Source organism: Bos mutus, chromosome 17 (genome assembly GCF_027580195.1).
Source record: "Bos mutus isolate GX-2022 chromosome 17, NWIPB_WYAK_1.1, whole genome shotgun sequence".
Classification (NCBI taxonomy): domain Eukaryota; kingdom Metazoa; phylum Chordata; class Mammalia; order Artiodactyla; family Bovidae; genus Bos; species Bos mutus.
Window position 1 is genome coordinate 56,982,972 of NC_091633.1, and position 15,169 is coordinate 56,998,140.

A 15,169-nucleotide genomic window follows, 5' to 3' on the forward strand; every position below is an offset into this window, starting at 1 on the left:
GAAGGAGAGATAAATTTAGAATAGAGTTTGATGTTCAGACAGAAAGTAAACTCTAAACAAGAAGAAACCAAGATAAAGTTAATTGGCAGTCTAAGTAGTCCTTATTATTTGCACAAGTTATTATCAAATAGTAAAGAATCTGTCTTACATGTAGGAGACCCGGGTTCAATCCCTGGGTCAGGAAGATGCCCTGGAGAAGGGAATGGCTATCCACTCCAGTAGTCTAGCCTAGAGAATTCCACGGACAGAGGCGCCTGGAGGCTACAGTCCATGAGGTCACAAAGAGTCGGACACAGCTGAGCAACTGACTCTCAGAGTTTATCGCATTTGTTTTCTAGTGCTGTGTAACAAATTACATTCTAAACACACCATCCAGAAATAATCTTTATGTTAGTGTGCATATTACTAATAGTTTAGTGTATTTCTAGTCTGTTTTCCTTCTAGTTTATTTATGTATCAATCAAAATTAAGATACAATAATTTTGAATAATTAGTAGTCTGCATTTAGTGTTCTTGCCTGGAGAATCCCAGGGACGGGGGAGTCTGGTGGGCTGCCGTCTATGGGGTCGCACAGAGTCAGACACGACTGAAGCGACTTAGCAGCAGCAGCAGCAGCAGCAATAGATTCACAGGTTATTCATAATACAACTCAGATGTGGAAGGAAAATTAAACATGGTACGGGGGCATGATAGTTGGGACCAAAAATCTGCTTTCCACAGTGAGGCTGATGAAAATGTGAGAGTAGATGTAGAAAATAAAGACACAGTATTTCTTCTGGGTAGTGGGTTGAGAGCGATTTACTTTTTCCTTTTTATATTTTCTATATTCTCACTGTTGTCTATAGTGAACATATTTTATAGAAAAAATGTACCATATATTTTACATACCTGTAAAATATGGCTTCAAGAGCAAAGAAGCAGAAAATTGCTGAGCACACAGAAGCCTGTCTTCATAGCAGTAAACATAACTTGATACCTATAATTTCTTGCTTGTGAATTTTCTGGACCTAAACTGTAATATCAAACTCAATGTGTAGTGTTGTGGAAACACTTCACAGCCAATGCAAATGATGTTAGGCAGCTGAACTTGAACTCAGAAGGTATTAATGCTTAGGCGAATTAGAGGGAGGCCCCAAAGAATTTAAACTCTATCACTGCCCTCAGACTCTGTGTATGTACAATCTCAAATTTAATAAGTGATTCATTTTGAGATCAATGTATACTAAGAGACTAATAGCAAGGGAGGTTTTAGAAGGCTGCTGCATGCAATGACAGACACTGTGTTTGGGTTATGGAGTAGCTGTTGCACCATTATGCCCCTGCTGATATTTACACTCCATGTCACGATGGATGGGATAAATAACATTTTCCTCTTTATAATTATAGGTATGCATTATGCAAGGAGGAGAACCATGCACACACATGGTCCCTGCAAACAGTCACACCTAGTCTGTTCAGTGTATACCAACCTTGAAATAATAAAAATAATAATATGTTTAAATGTATGAGTGGGATATCATTCTTATTGAGCTAAGTAATTTATGAACTACTAATAATTCCTCATCTTTAAGACAGTTGTGACTAGACATATACTTAATACTCCTTTAGTTTCCTACTTTACTTGCTATTTTCTTTTATAATTAAATCCAAACTCAAACTCAGGAAATCTCTATCTGCAAGCTTATGAAGCTGATGTCAATCAGAGTAGTCTTTTCAATTTTCCCTTTTCTACCCCCCTTGGTAAATGAAGGGAAGTCATGTAACAAAATATTCAAATAATACCCTAAACACTCCTGTGGGTGTGTGTGTGCTGTCACTCAGTCATGCCCGACCCTTTGGGATCCCATGGAGTGTAGCCCACCAGGCTCCTCTGCCCGTGGGGTTCCTCAGGTCAGAATACAGGAGTTAGTTGCCATGCCCTCCTCCAGCGGATCTTCCTGACCCAGGAATCCAACCCATGCTTCTCTCATGTCTCCTGCATTGGCAAGCAGGTTTTTTTTATCATTAGCACCACCTGGGAAACCCAAACACTCCTACAGGGAGACGTCAAAAACATACCAACTCCAAGTTGTAGAGAAGTTTACATCTAGTATGAAAAGAGAGATTGCAAGAGTCAATGGATTATGAAAGAAAGTGTAAGATTTTCAAAATCCAGACTTTCACAGAAGTCAAGGACTGACAATGTTTGTAAATTCATCGTCTCGATAATTGAGAGGGAACAGCTCACCTTTGCAACATGTCTATTTTGGTCCTTTAAGGAAAAATTTTTGTGACCCCGTTATACAGCTAAATTCACACTGTATTTACTAACTTTCCTTAAATAAAAGAGAGAGAAATGAAGAAAAGGAGAGGGAAAAAAGATTGTATATCTATGTCTTTGTGTCTGTCTATCCATCTGTAACTATCTCTATGCACCCACAGAGCCTATGCAGAAGAAAATATAAAAAGGGACTTAATAGCAGCTTTTATCTGCCACTCATTTACTTACTGCTCTTCACCAACTAAAATGATATAATTTAGTTAATGGTTATTTTAAAGATTCAGAAAATAATTATTTCTGTTCCTTAGCAATGAAAATGACCATAATATAAAGTTGCCCTAGCAACTTATTTTTCTCTGTTGAAGAAAAGACTCCAAGCTTTTTGAAAAAAATGACTCTTTCATTAGAGATTTCCAAGCTAAAAATGAAGCATTTTGCACCCTTTGCACGTGCTGAAAGATAAGGGCACAATGGCACCCACAGTCTTCGTCAAACAAGGTAAGAAAACCCAATAAAGTTGTGCTGTTGGTAGGAAAGTTGAGGCAAACAAAATACTTTCTAGGATGTGAGTGACACTAAGGTTAAAAGAAGCCACCTGCAGTAACATGGATGAACCTAGACATTGTCATAGTGACGCATGTCAGAAAAACAGACATCATATGGTACCACTTATATGTGGAATCTAGAAACATAGTACTGCTGCTGCTGCTAAGTCACTTCAGTCGTGTCCGACCCTTAGCGACCCCATGGACTGTAGCCTTCCAGGCTCCTCCGTCCATGGGATTTTCCAAGCAAGAGTACTGGAGTGGGGTGCCATTGCCTTCTCCAAAAAAATAGTACAGATGAACTTTTTTATAAAAACAAAATAGAGTCACAGATATAAAACAACAGGGGAGCCCCAAAACTTTTGATTATCAGGGGGAAAGGGCAGAGGGATAAATTGGGAGGTTGAGACTGACATACAGATACTGCTGCTGCTGCTGCTAAGTCGCTTTAGTCGTGTCCGACTCTGTGCGACCCCATAGACGGCAGCCCACCAGGCTCCCCCATCCCTGGGATTCTCCAGGCAAGAACACTGGAGTGGGTTGCCAAAAAGAAACCAATAACAACATACTGTATACAGCACAGGGACCTCTACTCAGTACTGTGTAATGACCTATACGGGATAAAAATCTAAGAAAAGAGTGGACATATGTGTATGTAAAACTGATTCACTTTGCTGTACAGCAGAAACACAACATTGGAAAATCAACTATGAATGTGAATGTGTTAGCAGCTCAGTCTTGCAGACTCTTTGCAGCTCCATCAACTGTAGCCAGGTTGCTCTGTCCATGGAATTCTCCAGACACAAATACTGAAGGGGTTTGACATTCCCTTTTCCTGGGGAACCTCCCAACCCAGGGATCAAACCCAGGTCTCCGGCATTGCAGGTAGACTCCTGTCTGGGCCACCAGGGAAGCTCTGTCAACAATACTCAACTAAAAATTTAAAAAATTAAAAAAAAAAAGAGGCCAAGAAAAGAACTGCAAAGTTCTTTTTAGGTTGGCAATTCCACCCAACCAAGAAAAAAGTCTCAAATTCTTCTGTAGGATAATGTCCTATTCTTACATTCTTAAATTGTTATACTATGCATATTAATTTTATAGTATAATATAATTTAATGATTATAGTATATTATTTTATATTATAAATATAATAATTTCAAATATTTTATCAGTTGGATGGCATAAATCTTAAAGGGCAGATTTTTAAGGAAAGTTTGCTGGATGATATTTTCTGTGCTTTTAAGTATGCCATTTCCACTGTCTTCATTCATAAAAGATATTATTATCAGACCTTATATAATAAAGTGGAGACACAGCGTTTTTCTCTCAATAATCAGTAGATATTACTCCACAGACTTCTGCAGAGAAATGTCGCTGCTGCTGCTGCTAAGTCACTTCAGTCGTGTCCGACTCTGTGCGACCCCAGAGACGGCAGCCCACTCGTCCCTGGGGTTCTCAAAGCAAGAACACTGGAGTGGGTTGCCATTTCCTTCTCCAATGCATGAAAGTGCAAAGTGAAAGTGAAGTTGCTCAGTCGTGTCCGACTCTTAGGGACCCCATGGACTGCAGCCTACCAGGCTCCTCCGTCCATGTTATTTTCCAGGCAGGAGTACTGGAGTGGGGTGCCATTGCCTTCTCCAAGAGAAATGTTAAGGTTAGCCTGATTTTCTCAACAGCATGTAAAGAAATAAAAATTGCATACATTTTCTTTCAAGATTTTGCATGAATTCTTTCCCAAGAATGCAGACATTTTCTGGTAGTTTCCAGCTTTTTGCCCTAAACATCTAACATCTTCCCTCTCATCATTTTGAACGTTTTCCCACCTTTGTTTAGTATTTGAGAAGAATTCCTGTTTGTGTTCCACATCTCTGATGTGATTTCTCAGTGTCAAATCTGTTCTGAGTCTGGATTTTCTTTTTTTTTGCCTGTTGCATTTTAAATTTTCATTATTCTTTCCATTATTTCTTTCTTCTTAGCATTTTCCCCAAAGGTGTTTTTTTTTTTTTTTTTGGTCACGCTGTGAAGCATGCAGGATCTTTGTTCCCTGGCCAGAGATTGAACCAAGGCCTCCTGCATTTAGAGCACAGAGTCCTAGAGTCTTAACCACTGGACTACCAGGGAATTCCCAAATGTGGTGGCCCTTAATTTAGCTCTTTCTGATTCCTTTTCATAATAGACATACCTCCTTACATTCTACTGAGATCACTAGCCAGTTTTCTTACAAATTTTCCGTATTTCTCTTTTGAATCTTCAGTATGACTTTTTCTCTACATTTCTTTAGAAAGTATTAAAGATTCATTGTTGAATTTTTTCCAACACATTTTAATAATAGGAGATTTACACAAAAATGGTGCAATGTAGGGAGAAAAAGATGGCAGAAGAGTAGGTGGATGTGGAGTACACCTCTCTCCATGGATACATTAGGAATACATCTTCAGACACAATAGTGCATGCAGAACACCAGCTGGGAGCAGACAGGAGTACCTGAGCAGCGGAAAAGAACATACAGAACCATGCAAAACTTGGTAGGACAAGGAACTAGGGGGAAAAACAGGAGTGTCAGTAGGACCGGACCTGCCCTCGGCAGGAGAGGGAACTGTGGGGTCTGATCCCCACATCGGGGCAATTGTCTGAGTCAGAGGAGAAACACGGCTGAGAGTGAAACAGCTGATCTGTGGCAGCCTAAATGGAATGAGAATCAGACAGTCCTTGCTGCAGCCATGCATACCCTGGATGGAGGCAGGTCATACCCTGGACAGAGATGCAGGTCCCCTGGAAGGCACAGTGGCTGAAAACTGGAGTTTAGGGATTGTGGAGCAATCCCAGGGCGAAGGCTGCTGTTGACTGCGGAGAGATGGATTGAGGGGGTGTGAGGGAGGAGATTGTGGTGGAAAATTTCTGTGGTGGAAAGCCAGGCAGCCATGGAAGCAAGGCGATACTGCTGAGTCACACGTAGTGGGTGGAGCCATCACCACAGCCTCTCTCTCCCCACACGCCAGCATTGGCAGCTGAACAATAGAGAGGCTGGCACGTCAAATGCCTGATGTACCGAGCTACAGAGTAGGACCCCACCCAGGGTGCCCCTTTAAGTGCCTGACAGGTCAATCTACAGAGTAGGACCCCACCCAGGGTGCCCCTTTAAGTGCCTGACAGGCCCATCTACAGAGCAGGACCCCACCCAGGGTGCCCCTTTAAGTGACTGATGAGCTGATCTATAGAGTAGGACCCCAGCCAGGGGAGCCCCTCTCTGTGCCTGACATGCCAAAAAACAAAGAAGGACCCCAGGCAAAGGAGCCCTCCCTTTAAGTGCCTGAATAAGCGCAGCAACAGAGAAAGACTGGCCAAAGGAGCCTTCTGATAGCCAGCTACAAGAGGCTTGAAAAAAGATTCTGATAGGGCCATAACTTTTGCTCTGCCAGGGTCCCCACAAGCCAAGCAACCACACCACCTTCACACTCAACTCTCATGGGGGCAGAGCTGCCACAGGCAAAAAAAAAACTTTATGTCCATGCATGCAGGGTCGCTTTGGTTGAGTCCAACTCTTTGCAGCCCTGTAGACTGTGGCCTGCCAGGCTTCTCTGTCAGGGAGAGGGGTTCTCCAGGCAAGAATACTGGAGCATATTGGCCATTACTGGTTGCCATACCCTTCTAGACCACTATATCTCCTGCTTCCCTAGCAGCCAACTCCCCTGAGTACCTGGTGCTGCCAGATGCCCTGTGACCCAAGCAGGTGCACCACCTCCAGACGTGGCCCTCATAGGGGCAAACCCAAGTCCTCCAGGGCAGCCTCAGGAGCAATCCCCAGTGGATGACCCACATGCAGAGGTGGAAATAAAACCACAATTGAAACCCAGGGCAGTGTGGCTAAAGAAGAAGACCCAAAATCTTCCCACCAGCTGTACAAGCCGCAGATTAAATCCAAATGATAAACTAGGCAGACTCTGTCTATGGAATATATAAAAGGACACTGAAAGCTCCCACAAAAGAAAATGCACTAGTTCTGATAGCTGTGGACGTTGGAGCCAAGAACACACAGGAGTAGGACCAGATTAGAATCTGAGCTGCCCCCACAACAAGTCCAGAGACCAGCACAGTGCTGGAGGGCATCCTAGGGAGGTGAGGTGGACTGTGACTCCCAGCGAGGGAGGGGACTCTGACAGCAGTGCCTCAAGAAAAACATTTATTATTCTTATGTTTTGACTTGTTCTGTAGATTCTTTTGGATTTTTTTTCTTTCTTTTTCCTTTTATTTCCCCCTTTCTGTTGTAGTTGTCGATTTTATTTGCACTATGAAATCTAATTAATCTTTTGAGCTTTTTTTTTTTTTCCTCAGTCACATTTTTTTATTGTTGTTATAAACCTCTGCCTCTATGTTGAGCATTTGCAGTTCTGTGGAGTTTTCCTTTTCTTTTTTTCTTTAAATTTTCTCTTTAAAAAAATTTTAAAATCTATTATTATTTTTCTACATTTATTCCTTTGTTTGCTTTTCCTATGTTCTTTTCCCCTTTCAGTTAATCTTTAATGTATATAAATCTTTTTTATCTGCCTCTATTTAACTTTGGATATCTATTCTTTCTTGTTAGTTTTGTTTTCATTGCTTTATTTCCCAATTGGCACTTTGCTTTAGTTTTGTTTTCCAGTTTGTGTTTTAGTTAGTTTTGTTTTTAACTGGTAAATATAATTTTTGATTTCCTTTTTTGCCAGGTCAATCTACTGTACTTTATTTTAGTTGGACTGTTTTGACTTTGCTTATTGTGTTTGAGGTCTCCTTTTCCCTGGCTTCAAGGCTGAATTCTTTCTTCCTTTTGGTTTCTGCCCCTCTAAGGTTGGCCCAGTGGTTTGTGTAAGCTTCTTATAGGGTGAGATTTGTGCTGAGTTTGTTTGTTTGTTTGCTTGTTTTTCCTCCGAAGTGCAAGACTGAGTGAGGTGGTAGTCCTGTCTGCTGATGATTGGGTTTGCATTTTTTTTGTTTGTTTGTTGTTTAGATGGAGGATCCTGCGCAGGGTGCTACTGGTGTTGTGATGATGCCAGGTCTTGTGTTCAAGTGGTTTCTTTTGTGTCATTTCTCACTATCTGATACTCCCTAGGGTTAGCTCTCTGGTAGTCTAGGGTCTTGGAGTCAGTGCTCCCACTCCAAAGGCTCAGGGCTTGATCTCTGGTCAGGAACGAAGATTCCTCAAGTGGTTTTTTATGGTATTAAGTGAGATTAAAGCAAATACCCAAAAATGAGAAACCAAAGATGAACCCCAAACATATGGCAGTTAAAAAATCAGGCAAATGATAATTAAAATAATGGAATGTACACATATGCATATATACCCATCAGCAAAGTCCAAACAGTCTAACTAAAATCAAAACAAAATTAATACGGAAACAGAAGTCTTAGATATGTTAGATGTGATAGATCTCATTGATATCTTCAGGAAATTCCACCCAAATGCAGAAGAATACACCTTCTCAGGTATATTATATATGCACAAAGAACATTCTCCAGGATAGACCACATCTTGGGTCACAAATCAAACCTTAGTAAATTTAAGAAAGTTGAAGTTGTATCGAGCATCTTCTCTGACCACAACATTATGAGACTAGATAGCAATTACAAGAAAAAAACTTAAAAAAAAAAAAGAAACACAAACACATGGAGATTAAGCAATACATTTCTAAATAACCAAAAGGTTACTGAAGAAATCATAAGGGAAATAAAAAATTTCTAGAAACAAATGACAATGAAAACATGACAACTCAAAACATATGGGATGCAGCAGAAGCAGTTCTAAGAGGGAAGTTTATAGCAATACAATCCTACCTCAAGAAAGAAGAAAAATAATGAATAGACAACCTAACTTTACACCTAAAAGAACTGGAAAAAGAAGAGTAACAACAACAACAAAAAAAAAAAACACCAAAATTAGTAGAAGGAAAGAAATCATAAAGATCTGAGCAGAAATAAATGAAAAAGAAATGAAAGAAACAATAGTAAAGATTAATAAAACTAAAAGCTCATTCTTTGAGAAGATTAAAAAAATTGACAAACCTTTGGCCAGATTCATCAAGAAAAAGAAAGAAGAATCAAATCAACAAAATCAGAAATGAAAAAAGAGAGGTTACGACAGACAATGTAGAAATACAAAGGATTATAAGAGACTATTATAAACAACTATATGGCAATAAAATGGATAACCTGGAAGAAATGGACAGATTCATAGAAAAGTTCAATCTTCTAAGACTGCATCAGGAGGATAGAAATTATTAACAACCCAATTACAAGCACTGAAATTGAAGCTGTGATCAAAAATCTCCCAAAAAACAAAAGCCCAGGACCAGATGGCTTCGCAGGAGAATTCTATCAAACATTTAGAGAAGAGCTAATGTCTGTCCTTCTAAAACTCTTTCAAAAAACTGCAGAGGAAGGAACACTTCCAAACTCATTCTATGAGGCCACCATCACCCTGATACCAAAACCAAAGACAACACAAAAAAGAAAACTATAGGCCAGTATCACTGATGAAAATAGATGCAAAAATCCTCAACAAAATTTTAGCAAACAGAATACAGCAACACATCAGAAAGCTCATACACCATGATTAAGCTGGGTTTATTCCAGGGAAGGAAATGGCAACCCACTCCAATATTCCTGCCTGGAGAATCCCATGGATGGAGGAGTCTGATAGGCTACAGTCCATGGGGTTGCAAAGAGTCAGACACGACTGAGCAACTTCATTTTCACTTTCTTTCTTTATTCCAAGGATGCAAGGATTCTTCAATATACATAAATCAATCAATGTGGTACCCTATAGTAACAAACTGAAATGTAAAAAGTATATGATAATCTCAATACATGCATAAAAAGCCTTTGACAAAATTCAGCACCCATTTATGATTAAAACTCTTCAAAAAATGGGCATAGAAGGAATCTACCTCAACATAGTAAAGGCCATATATGATAAGCCTCCAGTACACATTATTCTCTATGGTGAAAAACTGAAAGCATTCCCCCTAAGATCAGAAACAAGAAAAGGGTGCCCACTTTCCCCACTATTATTCAAAATAGTTCTGGAAGTCCTAGCTACAGCAATCAGAGAAGAAAAAGAAATAAAAGGAATACAGATCAGAAAAGAAGCAAAGCTCTCACTGTTTGCAGATGACATGATACTGTACATAAAAATCCCTAAAGAAAATATCAGAAAATTGCTAGAGCTAATTAGTGAATTTAGCAAAGTTGCAGGATACAAAATCAATGCACAGAAATCACTTGCATTTCTATATATTAACAATCAAAAATCAGAAATAGAAATTAAGGAATCAATCCCATTCACCATTGCAACAAAAATAATTAAATATCTAGGAATAAACTTACCTAAGGAGACAAAAGAACTGTACATAGAAAATTATAAGACACTGATGAAAGAAATCAAAAATGAAACAAACAGATGGAGAGAGATCCCATGTTCCTGGAAGAATCAATATTGTAAAAGTGACTATATTACCAAATGCAATCTACAGATTCAATGTGATACCAATCAAATTACCAGACATTTTTCACAGAACTAGAAGAAAAAATTTCACAACTCATGTGGAAACACAAAAGACCCCAAATAGCCAAAGCAGTCCTGAGAAAGAAGAATGGAGCTGAAGGAGTCAACCTTCCTGACTTCAGATTATACTACAAAGCCAAAGTCTTTAAGACAGTATGGTACTGGCATAAAAAACAGAAATGCAGACCAATGGAACAAGACAGAAAGCCCAGAAATAAACCCATGCACCTATGGGTACCTTATTTTTGACAAAGGAGGCAAGAATATACAATGGGGCAAAGACAGCCTCTTCAATAAATGGTGCTGGGAAAACTGGACAGCTCCATGTAAAAGAATGAAATTAGAACACTTCCTAACACCACACACAAAGATAAACTCAACATGGATTATAGACGTAAATGTAAGACCAGAAACTATAAAACTCTTACAGGAAAACATAGGCAGAACACCCAATGACATAAATCAAAGCAAGATCTTCTATGACCTACCTCCTAGAGTAATGGAAATAAATATAAAAGTAAATAAGTGGGACCTGATTAAACTTAAAAGCTTTTGCACAGCAAAGGAAACTATAAGCAAGGTGAAAAGACAACCCTCAGAATGGGAGAAAATAATAGCAAATGAAACAACTGACAAAGGATTAATTTCTAAAACATACAAGCAGTTCATACAACTCAATACCAGAAAAACAAACAACCCAATCAAAACGTGGGCAAAAGACCTAAACAGACATTTCTCTAAAGAAGACATACAGATGGCTAACAAACACATGAAAAGATGCTCAACAACGCTCATTGTTAGAGAAAAGGAAATCAAAACAATGCGGTATCACCTCACACCGCTCAGAAAGGCCATCATCAAAAAGTCTACAAATAATAAATGCTGGAGAGGGTGTGGAGAAAAGGGAATGCTCTTGTACTATTTGTGGGAATGTAAATTGATATAGTGACTATGGAAGATGTATGGAGACTCCTTTAAAAACTAGGAATAAAACCACCATATGACCCAGCAATCCCACTCCTTAGCATATACCCTGAGGAAACCAAAATTGAAAAAGACACATGTATCCCATTGTTAATTGCAGCACTATTTACAATAGCTAGAACATGGAAGCAACCTACATGTCCATTGACAGATGACTGGAAAAAGAAGTTGTGGTACATATACACAAGGGAATATTACTCAGCCATAAAAAGGAACACCTTTGAGTCAGTTCTAATGAGGTGGATGAACCTAGAACCTATTATACAGAGTGAAATGAGTTATAAAGAGAAAAATAAATATTGTATTTTAACGCAAATATACGGACTTTAGAAAGATGGTACTAAAGAATTTACTTACAGGGCAGCAATGGAGAAACAGACATAGAGAATAGACTTATGGACATGGGGAGAGGGGAGGAGAGGGTGAGATGAATGGAAAGAGTAACATGGAAACTTACATTACCATGTGTAAAATAGATAGCCAATGGGAATTAGATGTATGGCTAAGATACTCAAACAGGGGCTATGCATCAGCCTAGAAGGGTGATGGGAAGGGAGATGGGAGGGAAGTTCGGAATGGAGGGGATATATGTATACCTATGGCTGATTCAGGTTGAGGTTTGACAGAAAACAACAAAATTCTGTAAAGCAATTATCCTTCAATAAAAAAAAATTTTAAAAAGGCGTCGTGTAAGCTATAAATGAGGATCACATATGTGATGAAAAATTTTCAAGTGCTCAGTAGTCATATTTAAAGAGCAAAAAGAGATGCATATAAAATTAATAATACATTGTATTTAACACCAATATAGCCAAAATGTTATTTAACATTTCATTATGAAATTGATCTTTTTCATTTGTGTGTGAAGAATTTGAAAACTGGTTTGTATTTTACACATGTGTAACATCTCAAATTGAACTGTTCATATTGCAGTGATTAACAGTTTTAGCAGCCAAACATACTGGGCAACGCCAGTCTTGATTTTTATATTACCATCATACTTTATGATGTGCAATAAATCAGACAGAGAAAGACAAATATATTATACTGCTTATATTCAGAATCGTAGAAAAATAATACAAATGAACTTACTTATAAAATAGAAAGATCCACAAACTTAGAAAACAAACTATGGTTACCAAAGGGGAAAGGTGAGGTGTGCGATAAATTGGGAGTTTGGGATTAACAGATACACACTTGGGTGTATAAAATGGATAAGCAGTAGGGTCCTACTGTAGAGCTCAGGGAATTGTACTCACTATTCTGTAATAACCTATATGGGAAAAGAATCTGAAAAAGAGTAGATGTATATGTATTATATGGGCCTCCCCAGTGACTCAGCAGTAATGCAGAAGTTGCAGGAGACATAGGTTTGATTCTCGAGTCAGGAAGATTCCCTGGAGGAGGGCATAGCAACCCACTGTAGTATTCTTGCTGGGAAAATCCCGTGGACAAAGGAGCCTGGTGGGCTACAGTCCATAGTGTTGCAAAGAGTCAAATACAACTGAAGCCACTTATCATGCATGCACATATGTATAACTGAATCACTTAGCTGTACACCAGAAACTAACACAATCTTGTAAATCAGTGACAGTCCAATATAAAATAAAAATTAAAAAGAAGACTAAAATAAAAAAAGAGAAAATGTTTTATAGAAAAAGTAATTAAGGTAAGAGATGATCATAAACCATATTCTCTTACCTACACAAATCTTCTTTGATTTGAAGAGAGATCAATTCCTTAGGAATATGAAAAGAAAGTATGCTCTCTGACATCTGCTCCCGGATTTGCATCCACTTATTGTCAGAAGTGGGAAATCTGTATAATTTACACACTGGGTTCTTTAACACTGGAAAAGGAGAGAAGAATCAAGGTTAATAGTCATATTATAAAGATATGTCCATTAGATAAAGATCAATTAACAAAATCATTAATCAGGCTACTATTCTAATTATTTATTTGATGAAAAATTTTTATTATAACCCATAGTGTATTTGAGTTCCTAAGAATTTTCTCCATACACTTTATTTTTTTCAGTAGCTTCTGGGACATCAGTCTTTATTAAATTAAAAAGTGATACATCAAATTCCAATTCATAAAGTGGCCACTGTGGTTCTCTGATATACTGCCTAATAATTCTTTTCCCTTCTAAAGATTTTCTTATAGTATATATATTTATAACTATAGATGAAAATATATGGATTTATATATCATACTTACTTTGAAAAAATATATTTCTGAATTTCTTCCAATCACTCTAAGTCAGCTTTACCCACTTACATAGTAGGTGACAACTGATATGTTATATTAAAGGTTCGAAATGACCCTACAACCAAAAGTGACTTATTTCTCAAATGTCAAAAGGTTTATTCCTGGTTTAAGACCTATTAAAATTCAAATATTATTCATACTTCAGTGCCACTAAGTCAATAACACACTTTCCTGAAACCACACGTTATTAGACGCAGAACAGGGAGACTACAGAGCAAATTGAATATTTGGGGTGGATGGGCAGTGATTAGGGGAAAAGCAACATGGTCATGTCATTAAGGATTTTAAAAGATTAAAAGAAAAAGTGTAAGACTAGACATTAAGATAATACTTGAGACACCTTTTATGAGGCCAGCATTCCTGCTGCACTACCAAGCCCTATATTTCAGGGCAAGGTTTTATCTCCACTGCTGCTGGGCAATGAATTTAAGAGAAATACATCAAAATTTAGTGAACAACAAAATATCACGTCAATCACCAATCAAGTATCTATGATTATTTGGCTCCAGTTTCCCAATAAAGCTAACTAAAAACAGAACTTGATATTGAAGTGGATGTAAGACTTTAATAAGACCCAGCCTGGAATGTGGCCCAAGTCTCTCCAATGTATAGAGTAAACCACCTTTAAACATTTCAGAGTTCCAAAAGCCTGTGAATGCTTGTGTGCTAAGTCACTTCAGTTGCGTCTGACCATTTGCAACTCTATGGACTGTAGCCTGGCAGGCGCCTCTGTCCATGAGGTTCTCCAGGCAAGAATACTGGAGTGACTTGCCATGCCCTCCTCCAGGGGATCTTCCTGACCCAGGGATAAAATCTGTGTCTCCTGCATTGGCAGGCAGATTCTTTACCACTAGTACCACCTGAGAAGCCAATAAGCCTGTACCACATTTATTACTTGGATAAATATATATACATACACATATATACACACATACATATATATTTCTGAGCATTAAAATGAGGAACTATTCATCCATTCTGCAACCACCATTCTCAGTGGTTCAGTCTGGACATTATCATTGTTAAGGAGGCACCATCTCACACCGGTCAGAATGGCTGCCATCCAAAAGTCTACTAACTATAAATGCTGGAGAGGGTGTGAAGAAAAGGGAACCCTCTTACACTGTTGGTGGGAATGCAAACTAGTACAGCCACTATGGAGAACAGTGTGGAGATTCCTTAAAAAACTGGAAACAGCAATCCCACTGCTGGGCATACACACTAAGGAAACCAGAATTGAAAGAGACACATGTACCCCAATGTTCACTGCAGCACTGTTTTTAATAGCCAGGACATGGAAGCAATCTAGATGTTCATCAGCAGACATATATGTATGTATATGTTCATCCATATACATAATGGAGTATTACTCAGCCATTAAAAAGAATACATTTGAATCAGTTCTAATGAGGTGGAGGAAACTGGAGCCTATTATACAGAATGAAATAAGTCAGAAAGAAAAACACCAATACAGTATACTAACACATATATATGGAATTTAGAAAGATGGTAATGATGACCCTATATGTGAGACAGCAAAAGAGACACAGATGTATAGAACAGTCTTTTGGA

General features: G+C 38.5%; 1 protein-coding gene across 6 annotated transcripts in view; it reads right to left on the reverse strand.

Annotated features, from left to right (window-relative positions):
• Positions 1-15,169, reverse strand: part of INPP4B (inositol polyphosphate-4-phosphatase type II B) — an 857,173-nt gene that overhangs the window by 203,993 nt on the left and 638,011 nt on the right. For all 6 annotated transcript variants that reach the window (XM_070386586.1, XM_070386587.1, XM_070386583.1 and 3 more), the window contains one exon: positions 13,028-13,175. In XM_070386586.1, coding sequence (XP_070242687.1) covers positions 13,028-13,175 — 148 coding nt within the window. The remainder of the gene's footprint in view (positions 1-13,027; positions 13,176-15,169) is intronic.